General features: G+C 45.7%; 1 protein-coding gene across 1 annotated transcript; it reads right to left on the reverse strand.

Moving 5' to 3' along the window:
* Nucleotides 1–810: 810 nt before the first annotated feature.
* Nucleotides 811–3,781, reverse strand: TOMM5 (translocase of outer mitochondrial membrane 5). Its single transcript, XM_081894991.1, has 2 exons — nt 3,534–3,781; nt 811–1,252 (listed from the first exon to the last, which is right to left on the reverse strand). Exons 1-2 carry the CDS (start codon nt 3,652–3,654, stop codon nt 1,218–1,220), a joined length of 156 nt encoding a protein of 51 aa, XP_081751117.1. The 5' UTR covers nt 3,655–3,781; the 3' UTR covers nt 811–1,217.
* Nucleotides 3,782–14,238: the final 10,457 nt, after the last annotated feature.

A 14,238-nucleotide genomic window follows, 5' to 3' on the forward strand; every position in this document is an offset into this window, starting at 1 on the left:
ATGCTTAAACAGAAGACATTTTTCATTCTCAGCATTAGTCTGCATGAGAAATGTAGGCATAGCTTTCCTTCCCAAAATAGTGGTTGCTTACAAGGCACAATTTTCTAGCAGATCTGTGATTTCTCTCCTTCCAACGCCTTGAAAGAGTGGTTTCATTCCTGATCAAAGAAATCTACACTAATCTGCATGACCGACAGCTGAAATAGCTATTTTAAAACAGCCACGCTAGCTTTTTGCGAAGAAAAAGCTACTGGCTGCTGACACCTGGTGGCTACTTTCATACACTGCAATTTCTTTTCTCCGTTAAGGAGAGCAATTGACATGGTACATCATTGATTTTTAACTCACTTATAGTAAATCTGGCATCACTGACTATTTGATATGGGGAAAGGAAGACTCACTAATAAGACTGCCAGCCTGTTAATAGTTTCAAGGATTGCCTTGTGGAATCAAACCAAGATGAGCACTCTGTCTCCCAAGAGCCAGGTGCCCCTTTAAAGTATGCCTCTTCTGACTGTGGATGTTCCATTTAGGTATTCTGGCTGCTAATTGACCCATCTGCCAAGAATTTGTCTAATCCTTTTAAAAAGCCATCTCAGGCCCCATCCATATGCTGCAAGCATTAGCATAGAAGCCACTGTGATATGGCTGTTCCCAATGGTGGTATGGGGAGTAATGCTGCCAGCCCTGTCACGCCTAACCCTAGCTCTCATTCATGAGCCTCATATTGATATAAATGGCTTCTTTTTGTCTGCCCAGAAACAACTTGAATAAAATTCTCTATAATGACTGTAATTGTAGAATGCCATGTTAGAACATATGCCACATTTTATTTCAGCCATTCAAGATTTAACCACCGAGATTGCACAGGATACAATGAGATACTCTGGTGATAACCATATCATTAACACCTCAGAGATAAGCTCTGCTCCAAAGAACTCTGTTTACAGGTAGCAATTTTCCCAAATCGGTTGATATAATCTCTGAAAGACAATAAATTTGTACCAAACATAAAGAAACCGCATACTGACACATGTAAATAACGGTTATTGGCTTTCTCTCTTCGGCTCTTCTACAATCTTCCAAATATTTCAGTAGGAAATGTCTGGATGCATTTGTCAGGATACAGCGCCTCTTCTTTGCAGCTCATTCAATGGGAGAGCAACCACTGTCCGCCTGGGTCTTCCATTCAGCCCGTCCTTGATGTTCTTTTGTTTTCATATGCTTTCCAGCTTCTTTAAAATGAATGGAGCTGAAGAAAGAAGCATACACCCATTTTTAAAGCCACCTAGGTTTGTAGTCATAACCACATAGCAGTGAATTCCATAAGTTAACTGTGCATTGGCACAGAATATGGTCAACCACATGCTAGAACAAATGAAGCTTCTGAACTATACATTAGTTCTACACTTGAGCATCTCCCAATATTCACTGGTTGCTTCTGATACAGTTATTCCATAAAGCATTCCTATATACCTATTAGAGCATCTCTCCTCGAATACTCAATCTAGCCAATTACATTTTCATTCCTAGAAAATGTATCTATTATTCTAATATTCTCAATATGTTTGCTCTTCCCTTCTCCAACTCAATCTATATATTAATTTCAAGCAACATACAGCTGCCCAACTCTCTCGTCTCACTGCTGTCTTGATGGAATCTCCATTTCGCGTCCCAGCAAAAACAAGTGAGCTATTTGTACCTACCTACCATGAGTTGATGAAAAACAACTTCGTGTTTTGAATTTTCATATCTTAACACTGCAATTACAACTCTAGTGGGGAATCTCTGGCCTACAAGGCTGCTCTCATCATGTCTTGCCCACTGTCTGGCTTCAGAGACGCAGAAAGAAAAAGGAGTCAAGCTAAGTGTGTGTGGCTCTAATGGGATTTTCATTCCTACTATTTCCAAAAATTCTTTGTAGAATTGAGCTTTGGGAGTTTTGAAGTTTGGAGACGCATCTGCCACATGAATTAAATTCAGTCGCATCTTGGATCTACAAGGTGGAGTGAAAATCGCGTCTCCAAAAAGTGGTGTGTCATAAAGAGAGCTCTCTTAAAACAGCAGTGGTTTGGTTTTCATACCATGCAACATTCCCTCTTGCGTCCAGAAGGTTGCACAGACGTTCCACTTGCACTGCTGTGGAGCTAGTCATCTGTATGCCAGCACTTTATGGGGAACAATTTATGGGGAACACGTAATTTATTACACACCTTTAGGCACCAGGCAAAAACATTCCTCTTTAACCAGGCTTTTGGTTGATTTGATTTACATCCGATGCCCTTTTAAAATGTGTGGGGGGTTTTTTGGGGCGGGGGTTACTGGATTATTTTTATTATGTATTTTGTGGTTTTATATATTGATTTTATTCTGTGAACCGCCTGAGACCCCTGGGTATAGGGTGATATAGAAATTCAAATAATAATAACACATAATCAAATGTCCTTTCCATTTAGGTACATCTGGCCTCTCTCCCTCCCAAAAAAACATGCAATGTTTCAAGTACATATTTTTCAAATTCACAGATCTCAACAGAAGCACACCATTGGTAAAGGTAAAGGGACCCCTGGACCGTTAGGTCCAGTCGTGGCCGACTCTGGGGTTGCGGCGCTCATCTCGCTTTATTGGCCGAGGGAGCTGGCGTACAGCTTCCAGGTCATGTGGCCAGCATGACGAATCAGAGCAGCGCACGGGAACACTGTTTACCTTCCCGCCGTAGCGGTACCTATTTATCTACTTGCACTTTGACGTGCTTTGGAACTGCTAGGTTGGCAGGAGCAGGGACTGAGCAACAGGAGCTCACCCCGTTGCGGGGATTCAAACTGCTGACCTTCTGATGGGCAAGTCCTAGGCTCTGTGGGTAGCTGCACCCAGTTGTGACTCCTTGTGCGTGTGTGGAAAATGAGATGATAAAAAGGCCTTGGCTGGACCTTGAGCTTGTTTGGAGGTTAGGGACTATATGCAACTAGCAGAGATGACTGGCAGAATCCGAGACCTGGGAGAGGAGAGGGTTGAAGAAGACTGGAAGAAATTTAAAATTTATCTACAAAAGTATTGTAACTTGGCTGAATGTTAACAAAGATGTCAGAGTAGAAATAACTGTCTACCATCAAATTATATTTTATATTTGAGATTAATCAAATCTATTGGATAGAAGATTACAAACAAAATGATAATTTGCTTGGAAAAGTTTTCTTTTTAATGAAGTAAGTGGAAGCAGAAGGCGTGAGGGAGTCCATAGTAGAATGAAAAGATGTTATAAAAATTGATATTGTTTGTTTAATATGCTCTTGTATGAAAAAAACTTTAATAAAAAATTATATAAAAAAAAGATAAAAAGGCCTTGGCTGGGCTGCTCTTTGGAACTCCCTCCCTAGACAAACTAGGGCCGGCTGCTGCAGGCGCCAACCCTCCTTGGGCCGGCCCTGCCTCCGCCTGCCCTCGCTTGTCCCCACGGCGGCGCCTCGCGACGCCCGAGCCGGCCGGACCCCAAGGCCTCTCTCCCCTCGCCCGCCCGCCCGCCCGCCACTCACTGATGCGCAGCGCGACCACGTAGATGAGGAAGGTGCGCACGGAGGAGAGGACGTCCTCGCGCATCTTCCGCTTCAGCTCCTCCGGGTCCAGCTTGGGCCCCAGGCCCTCGATGCGGAACATGGCCTCCCGCACCTCCGCGTCCCTCAGGCGAGCGTCTCCCCTCCCGGCTCGGCTGGAGCGAAAGGCCGCTGGCTAGAACGCGCGCCGGGAAGGGCCTTCCTGTTCCCGCCCACCGCGGCTGAGCCGATTTCCTGTACGGGTCCCCGCTAGGCACAAACCTCCTTCCTCACGGTTGCCTTGTGCCGTCTATGGGTCGCCGCTAGGGCCAAGCTTCGTTCCCCGTCGCTGCACCGCTCCCCTGTACGGGTGCCCGCTAGGCACAAACCTCCTTCCTCACGGTTGCCTTGTGCCGTCTACGGGTCGCCGCTAGGGACAAGCTTCGTTCCCCGTCGCTGCACCGCTCTCCTGTACGGGTGCCCGCTAGGGACAAACCTCCTTCCTCACGGTTGCCTTGTGCCGTCTACGGGTCGCCGCTAGGGACAAGCTTCGATTTGTGATATGTAAAATGAACCATGGAAAGAAGAAGGGATGTCATTAATATCCTAAGGATGTAAAATGAGTATTTTAAATTGCAAAACAGAAGATTTAATAAAAATTATATGTGTGTGTGTTTGCTCTTGTTTTTTTGTTTTTTAAAAGACTTTTGCCTTGCTCTTCTGGCTCCCAGAGCACCTTTCAAATATCAGTGATGGTGGTGAAGAAGAAGAATGAAGAACAGTTGTTTGCAAAGAAGAAGAAGAATGAGGCTTCATTGAGTGTTTCCAATGGATGCCACACTAATCTTTTCCCATCTCTTAGCTGCATGGACTTTTAATTAATGGAGGACACCCATTTCCTAGTTCCTCAAACCTCTTTTCCCCTCCCTGGACAGGAAATGAAAGCTTCTGACTGGGTGGGGTGGGGCAAAACCAATGAAGAAACCCATAAATTGTGACTGGGTGAAAGTGTGTTCACTCTGCAAACACACACAAAAGCAACGTCTTTCTAAACATGGCAGAAACTTCAGAGTCTTGCAGCCGGGGCACTCACAGACATGTGTTTATTACAGCATAAACTCTCAAAGAGGGTTTTGTCAGATGCATCCTGCTCTGTTGTGGGATTGTTTTATTTTTGGGACACTTCTCTGTGCTGTTGCCTTTCAGAGGGGAGGCAATGGGGTAATTTGTCCAGGCACTTGCACTTGTCAGGCACATCAACACTCCCACCAGAGGAGAAGATGAAGGGGAAAGGAGGCTCAGATGAATCCAATACCTTCGTTTTCACTTCAGGCCTATTGTGTGTGCCTGCCTCCAAGGAGTAGAGGTTGGTGACACAAGAATGGGCCTTTTCAGTGGTGGCCCCCCATTTATGGAGTGCTCTCCCCAGGGTAATAAACTTATTTATTTCACCGTCACAAGCTGCTCTTAGGGGCCAGGCAAAACATTCAAATTCACACCAGCCTTTGGATCTTGATTTTAGAGGAGTACAGTAGAGCAATATATCTTCTTTTACATATTATTTGTGTATATTGGGCTGTTTTATCCTTGCTTATGTAAATTACATGGGGGGAGGAAGTACCTAATAAAAATTATTATTATTATTATTATTATTATTATTATTATTATTATTAGCTGAGCCTTCTAAAACTACCAGCAGCTGCAGATGTTCAGATGATGGCAAAAGCCACAGGTATGGTTTTGTTTTCCTATTCTGCATGGAAATAATTATTACGCTGCCAGCAGGGGTCGTTCTCTGTTAGATTTAAAATTAAGAGCATCTCATACTATCCTTTTTCTATGGTTCTTCACCCTGAACTGCCCTGGTGGAAATCAGATGTGTAATTCAAGCTGGGATGAAGTGGAGAAACGAGGGCAGGGAAAGTTGTCAGTATTCATGCAGACCCAGATTTCACATCACTATGCTCTAAACATCCACTCCAAATCATCATCATCCTCTCTGCAACCTTAAGCTTGAAGTCCTTCAGAGCAGCTGGTTTCTGTACAAAACAGAAATTGATAAAATGCAACAGTCTGAGGCAGTGTGGTGTAGTTAAGAGGGCTGGACAAGGACCTTGGGAGACTATAGAGTTCAAATTTCCACTTAGCAGGGAAGCTCAATGCAGTGGCGTAGCGTGGGTTGTCAGCACCCGGGGCAAGGCAAGTAATTTGCGCCCCCTAACCCGTGGATTTGCGCCCCCTAACCCTAACCCCCAGATGTTGCGCCCGGTGCACCCGGGCCCCCCCCTGCACCCCCCACGCTACGCCACTGTCTCAATGGGCCAGTCACACTCAGCCAAATGTACGTGTGTGTGTGTGTGTATGATTGAGCAAATTATGCAATCCCTGTAGAAATGACATGGGCTGAAGGACCCTTAAATGAAGGCATTAGTCATCAATTTTCCATCTCTGTCTTTAATAGATTTAAATAATGAGACCAGAAAGCTGTGATTATACACTAGTCAAATTAAGCCCCTAAATAACCTATTCATTTCCCCCGATGGCATGATGAGTGGCTGCATTGACAATGCAGCTTAAAAGGTGGCAATCCTTTGCGTGCTGTGTAAACGGACCAATTGTGTCTGCTTTGCTTTCATTATCATCACCACCAGCATGTTATTATCATTATTGCCACCTGGAAATGCAAAACCCACCTGTTTCCCAGGTCTGTCTCCATCCCTGGGCAAAACACACAGGTTCCTTAGTAGGTGGAAAACAGGAAGGAAGAGGAACTAGGTGTCAGGTGTGAGTGCAGAAGCCAGGCCCTGTGACCAATAGGACTCTGCAGGACTGGGGCCTTCCTAAGTTTGTTCTGAAGAGGCAAGGTGCAGCCACACAGGTGAGGCCGATTGGTAACTCACAGCACCTGGTGGCAAGAGCCGGGAAAGGATATAAGGTCAGCACGTTCCCTTTGGCTCTTTGCCACAGCAACACGCTTCCTGCCTTGCTGCGTTTGGCTTCTTGCTTCCTGATCTTTGAACCTTGGCTTCTTAACTCCCTGTTTCTTGATCCTTGGGCCCCTGACTTAGCGACTCCTTGCTCCCTGACCCTTGGATCCTTGGCTTTTTGACTCCCATCTCTCTGACCCTCGGACTCTTGGCTTTCTGACTCCTGGCTTCTGGACTCCCGTTCCTGCTCCCACCCTGCCATCTTGCCCCCGGTCCCAATGTCCCCAGCCAGGACTTCGATTGACCATGAACCGGACTGTGACACTAGGTATCCTTAATATCAACACTGGTAGAGATTCATTTCTGGAAAATGGAGCATTAGCTGCTATTGTTATGGTTGTTCCAGCAAGTCTTGGTACAATCTGAACTCTCCTCCGTGGACCTTCCTGTGAATATCTGCCACTCCCTCCCATGTTCTTAAGACTCACAGGAACATAGGAAGTGGCCTTATCCTGAGTCAGACCAATGGCCCAGTATTCTGCACTGACTGGCAACAGCTCCCAGACAAGAGACTTTCCCCATCCTACTTAGGCATGCCGAGGGTGAACTTGGGCCTTTCCACATGCAGACCAGATCCTCTGCCCTCCCTTATTCTCTGTTAGAAACTCATTTTGCCAGTCTCTGGCAGCACTTGCCTAAGTGAATCTTTCAGTTTGCTCCTGTTCCCAAAAGCTAGAGAGAGATGAAACACGTCCAGAGCAAATTGATGGGGTAGACAAAAAGGCAAGGAATAGTATTGTTGCAAAAGTCGGGTGTCTGCCCGTCTCTCTGCCGAGCCGTGGCAAAAGCCCATGGGGTCCCAGGCACCCACAGAGTCTGTGTCCCTTTGGGGGATGGAAGACAATGTGGAGACTGCCATTGTTTTAAGAAATATGATTTATTTGCCTATTTGCACCTTCAGTCTGCATGGAGGAAATCAGGTCATTTCAAGGGCATTTCAAGAGGCAGCAGCAGCAGCACAGGCAGCCTTCAGCCAACCTGCCCTAAATGGACCTCACCTCTTCTTCCTGCCTCTTCTTTCCAGCAACCCTTACTCCCAGATCAGACTCCCTTTTCCTGTCACCTCAAATATACACCCCGTCACCTTGTCAACCTTTCAAACCTCTGTCTCTGTTCACACTTCAGGGCAGGAGGGGAAGGAGTTCTCTTGCACTGGCAACAGGCCCTCAATGGCCCTCTATTCTAATAATGATGATGATGATGATAGGTAAAGGACCCCTGGACGGTTAAGTCCAGTCAAAGGCAACAATGGGGTTGCGGCGCTCATCTTGCTTTCAGGCTGAAGGAGCCGGCGTTTGTCCACAGACAGTTTTCCGGGTCATGTGGACAGCATGACTCAACCGCTTCTGGCACAACAGAACACCGTGACAGAAACCAGCGCGCATGGAAATGCCGTTTACCTTCCTGCCGCAGCGGTATCTGTTTATCCATTTGTAGTGGTGTGCTTTCAAACTGCTAGGTTGGCAGGAGCTGGGACAGAGCAACGGGAGCTCACCCCGTCATGGGGATTCGAACTGCCGGCCTTCTGATCGGCAAGCTCAAGAGGCTCTGTGGTTTAGACCACAGTGCCACCCACGTCCCATCTTCCCTTAATGACCCTAGCTTGGCCAGGCTACCCAGGAATTCAAAACCTATGAGAAGCAGGATCCAGGCACAGGTGGAAAACTGTGGTACCTGGTTGTCCATCTGTCAAACGGGCCTGTTTTGCACGAGAGCAGGTTGAGAGGCAATCCCCTAATGCGTGTGACCTTGATCACAAATCACCGACAGCAGGATAGTTGCATGTCCCACTGCGATCGCAGCTAGGCATCACAACAGGGGTGTAATTCAATTGTGGCGCAATGTGGATTTTGTTTTGGCTGCTTGCAGCCAGTAACCTGATTAAACGGAGCAGCCGTCGGTTCTGGCTTAAGACAACATCTGCCATTGCATGGAATTAAGCCCGCGTCCTCTTCTCAAGACGGCGTACTTGGTCATTCCTTCATTCTGGCTCCCTGTGCAACCACATAGTGGCACGATTGCAGGTAGCCATGTATGTCCAACAGGAATGTAAATCCCAAAGGCACAAGGCAGAATAATGGCAAACCCACATTGCAGCACAGGTGGTTGTTTGAGCCGCACTTCTTGTTTTTAGTCAGACAGGATCATTTGGGTGGTGGCAACTGATGCCAAGCATTGTCCAGTGGAGGGTTGCAGGTAGAGGTTTCTGGGTCGTAGCCTAGCACCCAAATCACAGCTTTCAAATGGGAGCGGAAAGTACAGCTGATTAGGACAATAGATATAGGACACAATATAGATTTTAACCTCTGGAGGAAACTCTGGAAAAGTGACTTGAAGTTTACAGCATGTTACTCTTTGAAGGAGAACTACTTGGAAATGATTTACAGATGGTATTTAACTCCAAGTAGGCTTGCTAAGATGTGTAAGACAGAATCAGACTATTGCTGGAGATGCAAAGAGGTGAACGCTCTTTCATATGTGGAGGACTTGTAAAAGGGAAAAAGAGTATTGGGGAAAAGATCCATAATGAATTGGAAAAAAATGTTTAAAAGTACTTTCCCAAAAATAACAGAGTCCTTTCTGTTGGGGATAATGCAGACTGAAATTCCCAGGTGTCAAAAAAGTTTATTTATGTATGCCACTACTGCGAGCTCCCGTTGCTCGGTCCCTGCTCCTGCCCACCTAGCAGTTCGAAAGCACATCAAAGTGCAAGTAGATAAATAGGTATCGCTCCGGCGGCAAGGTAAACAGCGTTTCCATGCACTGCTCTGGTTCGCCAGAAGCGGCTTAGTCCTGCTGGCCACATGACCCGGAAGCTGTACGCCGGCTCCCACAGCCAATAAAGCGAGATGAGCGCCCCAACCCCAGAGTCGGTCACAAATGGACCTAACGGTCAGGGGTCCCTTTACCTTTACCTTTACTGCAACCCTTGTTTGGTTAGCCCCAAAATGGAAAACAAGCGAAGTTCCAAACAAAGAAGAGTGGCAGCTTAAGTTGACGGAATATGCACAGCTTGCAGAAGAAGAGAACAAGAAGAACATGCATTTAGAGAAGATTGGAAAATGTTTATTGAATATATTGGAAATAATTGTGTACAGCTGAAAACACCGGCAGCATTAAGATAAATTCAACAGTGTAAATAAGTTTTGATGGATACAATAATGGCATACTGAATGGTATGGTTTTTGTAAAATATGCAGGGATTTATATGTAAAATGAACCATGGAAGGAGAAGAAGGGAAGTCATAGATATCTTAAGGATGTAAAAATGAGTATTTAAAATTGTAAAATTTAATAAAACTTATATCCAAAAAAGAAAGAAAGATAGTACATCTGATTCCAGGTTTCAGGGCACTCCCAAAGCTATGCCTCCCAGTGGGACTGCTTGGTCAGTGTTTCTCAGGCTGTTGGCTGACTTGGTAGCAGCAGCCGAGTCTCAGATACCACAACCATTTAAATTTCCCACAAAATGCCCTGGTGTTCCAGGGTTACAGGGCATTGCGGGGAAACCAACTACATCTAGTGAGGAGTTCTGCAGCACAGTTTCAGATGGAAGTGATTATGTAAACGTTTTGCAATTGCAGGTTTCATTTACAATTCAAACATTTATGTTAACTTGTATCGATATTTTCAGTTTTCCTTTGTGAACCAATTTAAAGTCACCTACCTGGTAAAGGCATATTAATTTTGTTAGATAAATATCAAAAAATAAAATTTTAATGACCGCTGCTCTCCAGACTCAGCCACTGCTGCCAGATAAACCCAAATTCAATATAAATTCAATAAATAATAATAATATGTTTTTGGGGGCGAGAGGAGCAATTGGGTTGTTGTTTCTATTTTTATTATGTGTTTTGTGGTTTTCTATCTTGATTTTTGGGGACGCGGGTGGCACTGTGGGTTAAACCACAGAGCCTAGGACTTGCCGATCAGAAGGTCGGCAGTTCAAATCCCCGCGACAGGGTGAGCTCCCGTTACTCAGTCCCTGCTCCTGCCAGCCTAGCAGTTCGAAAGCACACCAGTGCAAGTAGATAAATAGGTACTGCTCCGTCGGGAAGGTAAACGGCGTTTCTGTGCACTGCTCTGGTTCGCCAGAAGCAGCTTAGTCATGCTGGCAACATGACCCGGAAGCTGTACGCTGGCTCCCTCGGCCAATAAAGCAAGATGAGCACCGCAACCCCAGAGTTATCCGCGACTGGACCTAATGGTCAGGGGTCCCTTTACCTATCTTGATTTTATTCTGTGCCCTGAGACCCTCCCAGGTATATAAATTCAATGAAGAGGAAGAGGAAGAGGAAGAGGAAGAGGAAGAAGAAAGAAGAAGAAGAAAGAAGAAGAAGAAAGAAGAAGAAGAAGAAGAAGAAGAAGAAGAAGAAGAAGAAGAAGAAGAAGAAGAAGAAGAAGAAGACGACGACAACAGCGGAAATGTGCAAACAGGTGAGTGGGCCCTGCTGGGGCACACAGGACCCAGCAGCTGCCAAAAAGTGCCAGTATTGGCACTGCCCCTGGCAAGAGGTGAGTGTCATTTGCCACTCTTGTTCTCTGCTGTGAACCTTCCCAGGAAAGGAGAGGCAAGTGCTTGGTAGGAGAGATGCAAGCTCCTCCCTTGCCTCTCCCAGTGTGAGACTTAAGAAGGACAATACAAAGAGAGTCGACCCAACCCCTTAGATTGATCATCATCTGCAAGTGCAGCTTTCTCCCGATTGAAGTACAGAGTGTTTGAGGACCGGAACATCTGCAGAGAAACCAAAATGCTTGCTTGCAAAGCTATTGTACTGCCAACCTTACTGCATGCTTGTGAGACATGGATCTCTTATAAACGCCATCTCCAACTCCTCGAAAGATTCCATTAACGGTTTCTCCAAAAAACTTTACACATCACTTGGGAAGACAGGCGAACTAATGCCAGTGTACTGGAAGAAGCAAAGATCACCAGTGTCGAAGCAATGATTCTTCAACATCAACTTTGTTGGACTGGTCATGTTGTGCAGATGCCTGATGATCGTCTTCCAAAGCAACAACTCTATTCCAAACTTAAAAATGGAAAGCGTAATGCTGGTGGTCAACAAAAGAGGTTTAAAGAACTCTCTCAAGGCAAATCTTTAAAAAAATGTAGTATAAACACTGACGACTGGGAAACACTGGCCTGCGAACACTCCAGTTGGAGAACAGCCTTTACCAAAGGTGTCATGGGCTTTAAAGACACTCAAACTCAGGACGAAAGGGAGAAACGTGCTAAGAGGAAGACACGCTTGACAAATCCACACTGTGATCAGCTCTCCACCGGAAACCTATGTCCCCACTGTGGAAGGATGTGCGGATCCAGAATTGGCCTCCACAGTCACTTATGGACTCCATGTTAAGACCGTGTTCATGGAAGACAATCTTACTCGGCTATGAGTGATCGCCAAAGAAGAAGATTGATCATCAATGCACAGGTTCAGAGAAGTTTCTCCTGATCTTCTCGCTGCTTGAAGGTTCCTGAGGGATTAGAGTGAAGTCATGCAAGTGCTTCGTCACTGCTCTGCACTTTATATGAGAAGTTTGAGGAAAGCAGCGGTGTCTAGGGAGTTCACACATTCACACATTGGCAATTAGCAGTTATCTATAATTCATCCTCACTCCTTCCTTTGGCAGAGGCTGGAAGCACTGCAGATGCAGAATCCTGAGCCCCATGGGAGCAGCAGGTGGAGGAGCATCGATGGACAACACACATGCCAAAGAGAGATGTGACAATCTTTTCTGAGGCTAAGGGCTTCAGAGAGAGGTGCAGGTTTTAGGAGTTAAAGACTGAATTGGGATCCTCAGAAATCCTTTCTTCCCTGAGAGCAAAAACACCAAATGCCACCCATCGTTGAGAGATCCCATGCATGTTTATTCAGAAGTCAAATCTGCTTTGCTCATCGGACTTACTCCCAGATAAGTACTCTGTCAATGGATAGAAAGGGCAATCCTATACTATACTTACCTGAGAGTAAGTCTCATGGAACTCAGTGGCACTCACCCCTGCGCAGACATGTATAAGACCGTGCTCACATTAAAATTGTGAATCTATTTCGTTCCATTAATTTTGTTCCATTTGGGGAGCAATCTGTGAAAATTTGTTAATATCTGTTGCTAGAAATTCAATTCCCAACCGTGAGAGAGAGAGAAAAAGAGAGAGAGAGAGAGAGAGAGAGAAGGTCACCTAGATAAGCTTTTTCTACGAAAACTCTTATGCTGAGTAATTTAATATAAATCAAATTGCAATAGCTGGTTGCTAGAAGGAATGGGAAGTTGATGTCACTGTTCTGTTCCATCTTGTAATCCCTCGAGAGCCATTTCCAGCTGATTTTCAGCCTGACTTTTAGTTCAAAAAAAGGCAGTCTCTGCTGAGTCCAAATCAGCTGTCAAACCCATAAGCCAGGGCCAGCTCAGCCTGATCCCCCAATGTCATCCTGAGTCATATTTATAATTTGGTGTTGAAGACCGTTTAAAAACTCCCTTCTCTGACTTATGAAACAGGCATCTCCTGCAGAACAGAATACAGCATCGAGCATCACACAGAGATCTGGTGTGCTATTATCAGAGAGAGGAAGGGATCATGTGATCTCAACAGTACTTACAGGGCAGGGAGTAGCTTATTAAAAATATGTGCCAGAGACACAAGAGGCATTGTTAATATCAGGATGGGAAGCTGAGCGAGATGAACTGGAAATCCCCACATCAACACAACACGGCCTTTAAACTTCAATCATGTGCTCTTGTTGAGGAGTGCATGCCTCTCACTCTCTGAGAATAATACACCAAGAGAACCGCCTCTTTGGCGAAGAGCTTGTGGTTCAGTGATAGAACAGGGGCCAATTTGCAAGTGTTTGGCACCATTTTCGAGTGAATGGGACAACATAAGATTTTTTGCGAAATCCGGACCCTGCCCGGAGGTTAGGGCTCCGGGGGCTGATTTTTTGGCCTACCGTAAAACATGCTGTTTGCACTGCCAAACATTGCAGGGGAGAATTTGCAAGTATTTGGCACCGCTTTTGAGTGAATCAGACGACGTCAGATTTTTGGCAAAATCCTGACCCCTGGTGGGTTAGGGCGCCAGGGGCAGATTTTGTGGGGCACCGTGAAACGTACTATTGTCACCGCCAATCGTTGCAGAGAGCCTTTTCTGGGTGTTTGGTGCTGTTTTGAAGAGAATTGGACGACGTCGGGTTTTTGGCAAATCCCTGCCTCACGAATCAGGGCGCCAGGGGCTCATTTTATGGCCTACTGTGAAACGTAGCATTTGCACCGCCAAAGGTTATAGGGGACCATTTGCAGGTGTTTGGCACCATTTCCTAGTGACTTGGACAATGTTGGATTTTTGACGAAATCCTGACCCTGAGGGTTAGGGCACCAAGAACTGGGTTTTTTGCCTTCCGTAAAACATGCTGTTTCCACCACCAAACATTTCAGGGGGCCCTTTGTCGGTCTTTGACACCACTTTTGAGTGAATTGGACGGTGTTGGATTTTTGGCAAAAACCTGACCCTGTGGCAAGGGTGGATTTTGTGGGGCAGCGTGAAACGTCTTCCAGTTGCCTCCCTCCTGAAGCTGCTTTTCCCTAGAAAAAGCAGCCATTGGGGTTTTATTGCATGCAGTCATATTTAACTTGCTGGTTTGCTCTCCTCAAACCTTGTATCCAAGTAGTAGTAATAGTAGTAGTAGCAGTAGTAATTTATTTATACCCTGCCCATCTGG

Source organism: Podarcis melisellensis (assembly GCF_964234715.1).
Source record: "Podarcis melisellensis genome assembly, chromosome: 17".
Classification (NCBI taxonomy): Eukaryota; Metazoa; Chordata; class Lepidosauria; order Squamata; family Lacertidae; genus Podarcis; species Podarcis melisellensis.

Bases quoted from the DNA above. Each gene is read 5' to 3' on its own strand.
- TOMM5 (XM_081894991.1), bottom strand. From the start codon at position 3,654: ATGTTCCGCATCGAGGGCCTGGGGCCCAAGCTGGACCCGGAGGAGCTG. The intron at 1,253-3,533 runs GTGAGTGGCGGG...TTCTTTCTTCAG, and splicing joins CGTGGTCGCGCTGCGCATCA to CTCCATTCATTTTAAAGAAG.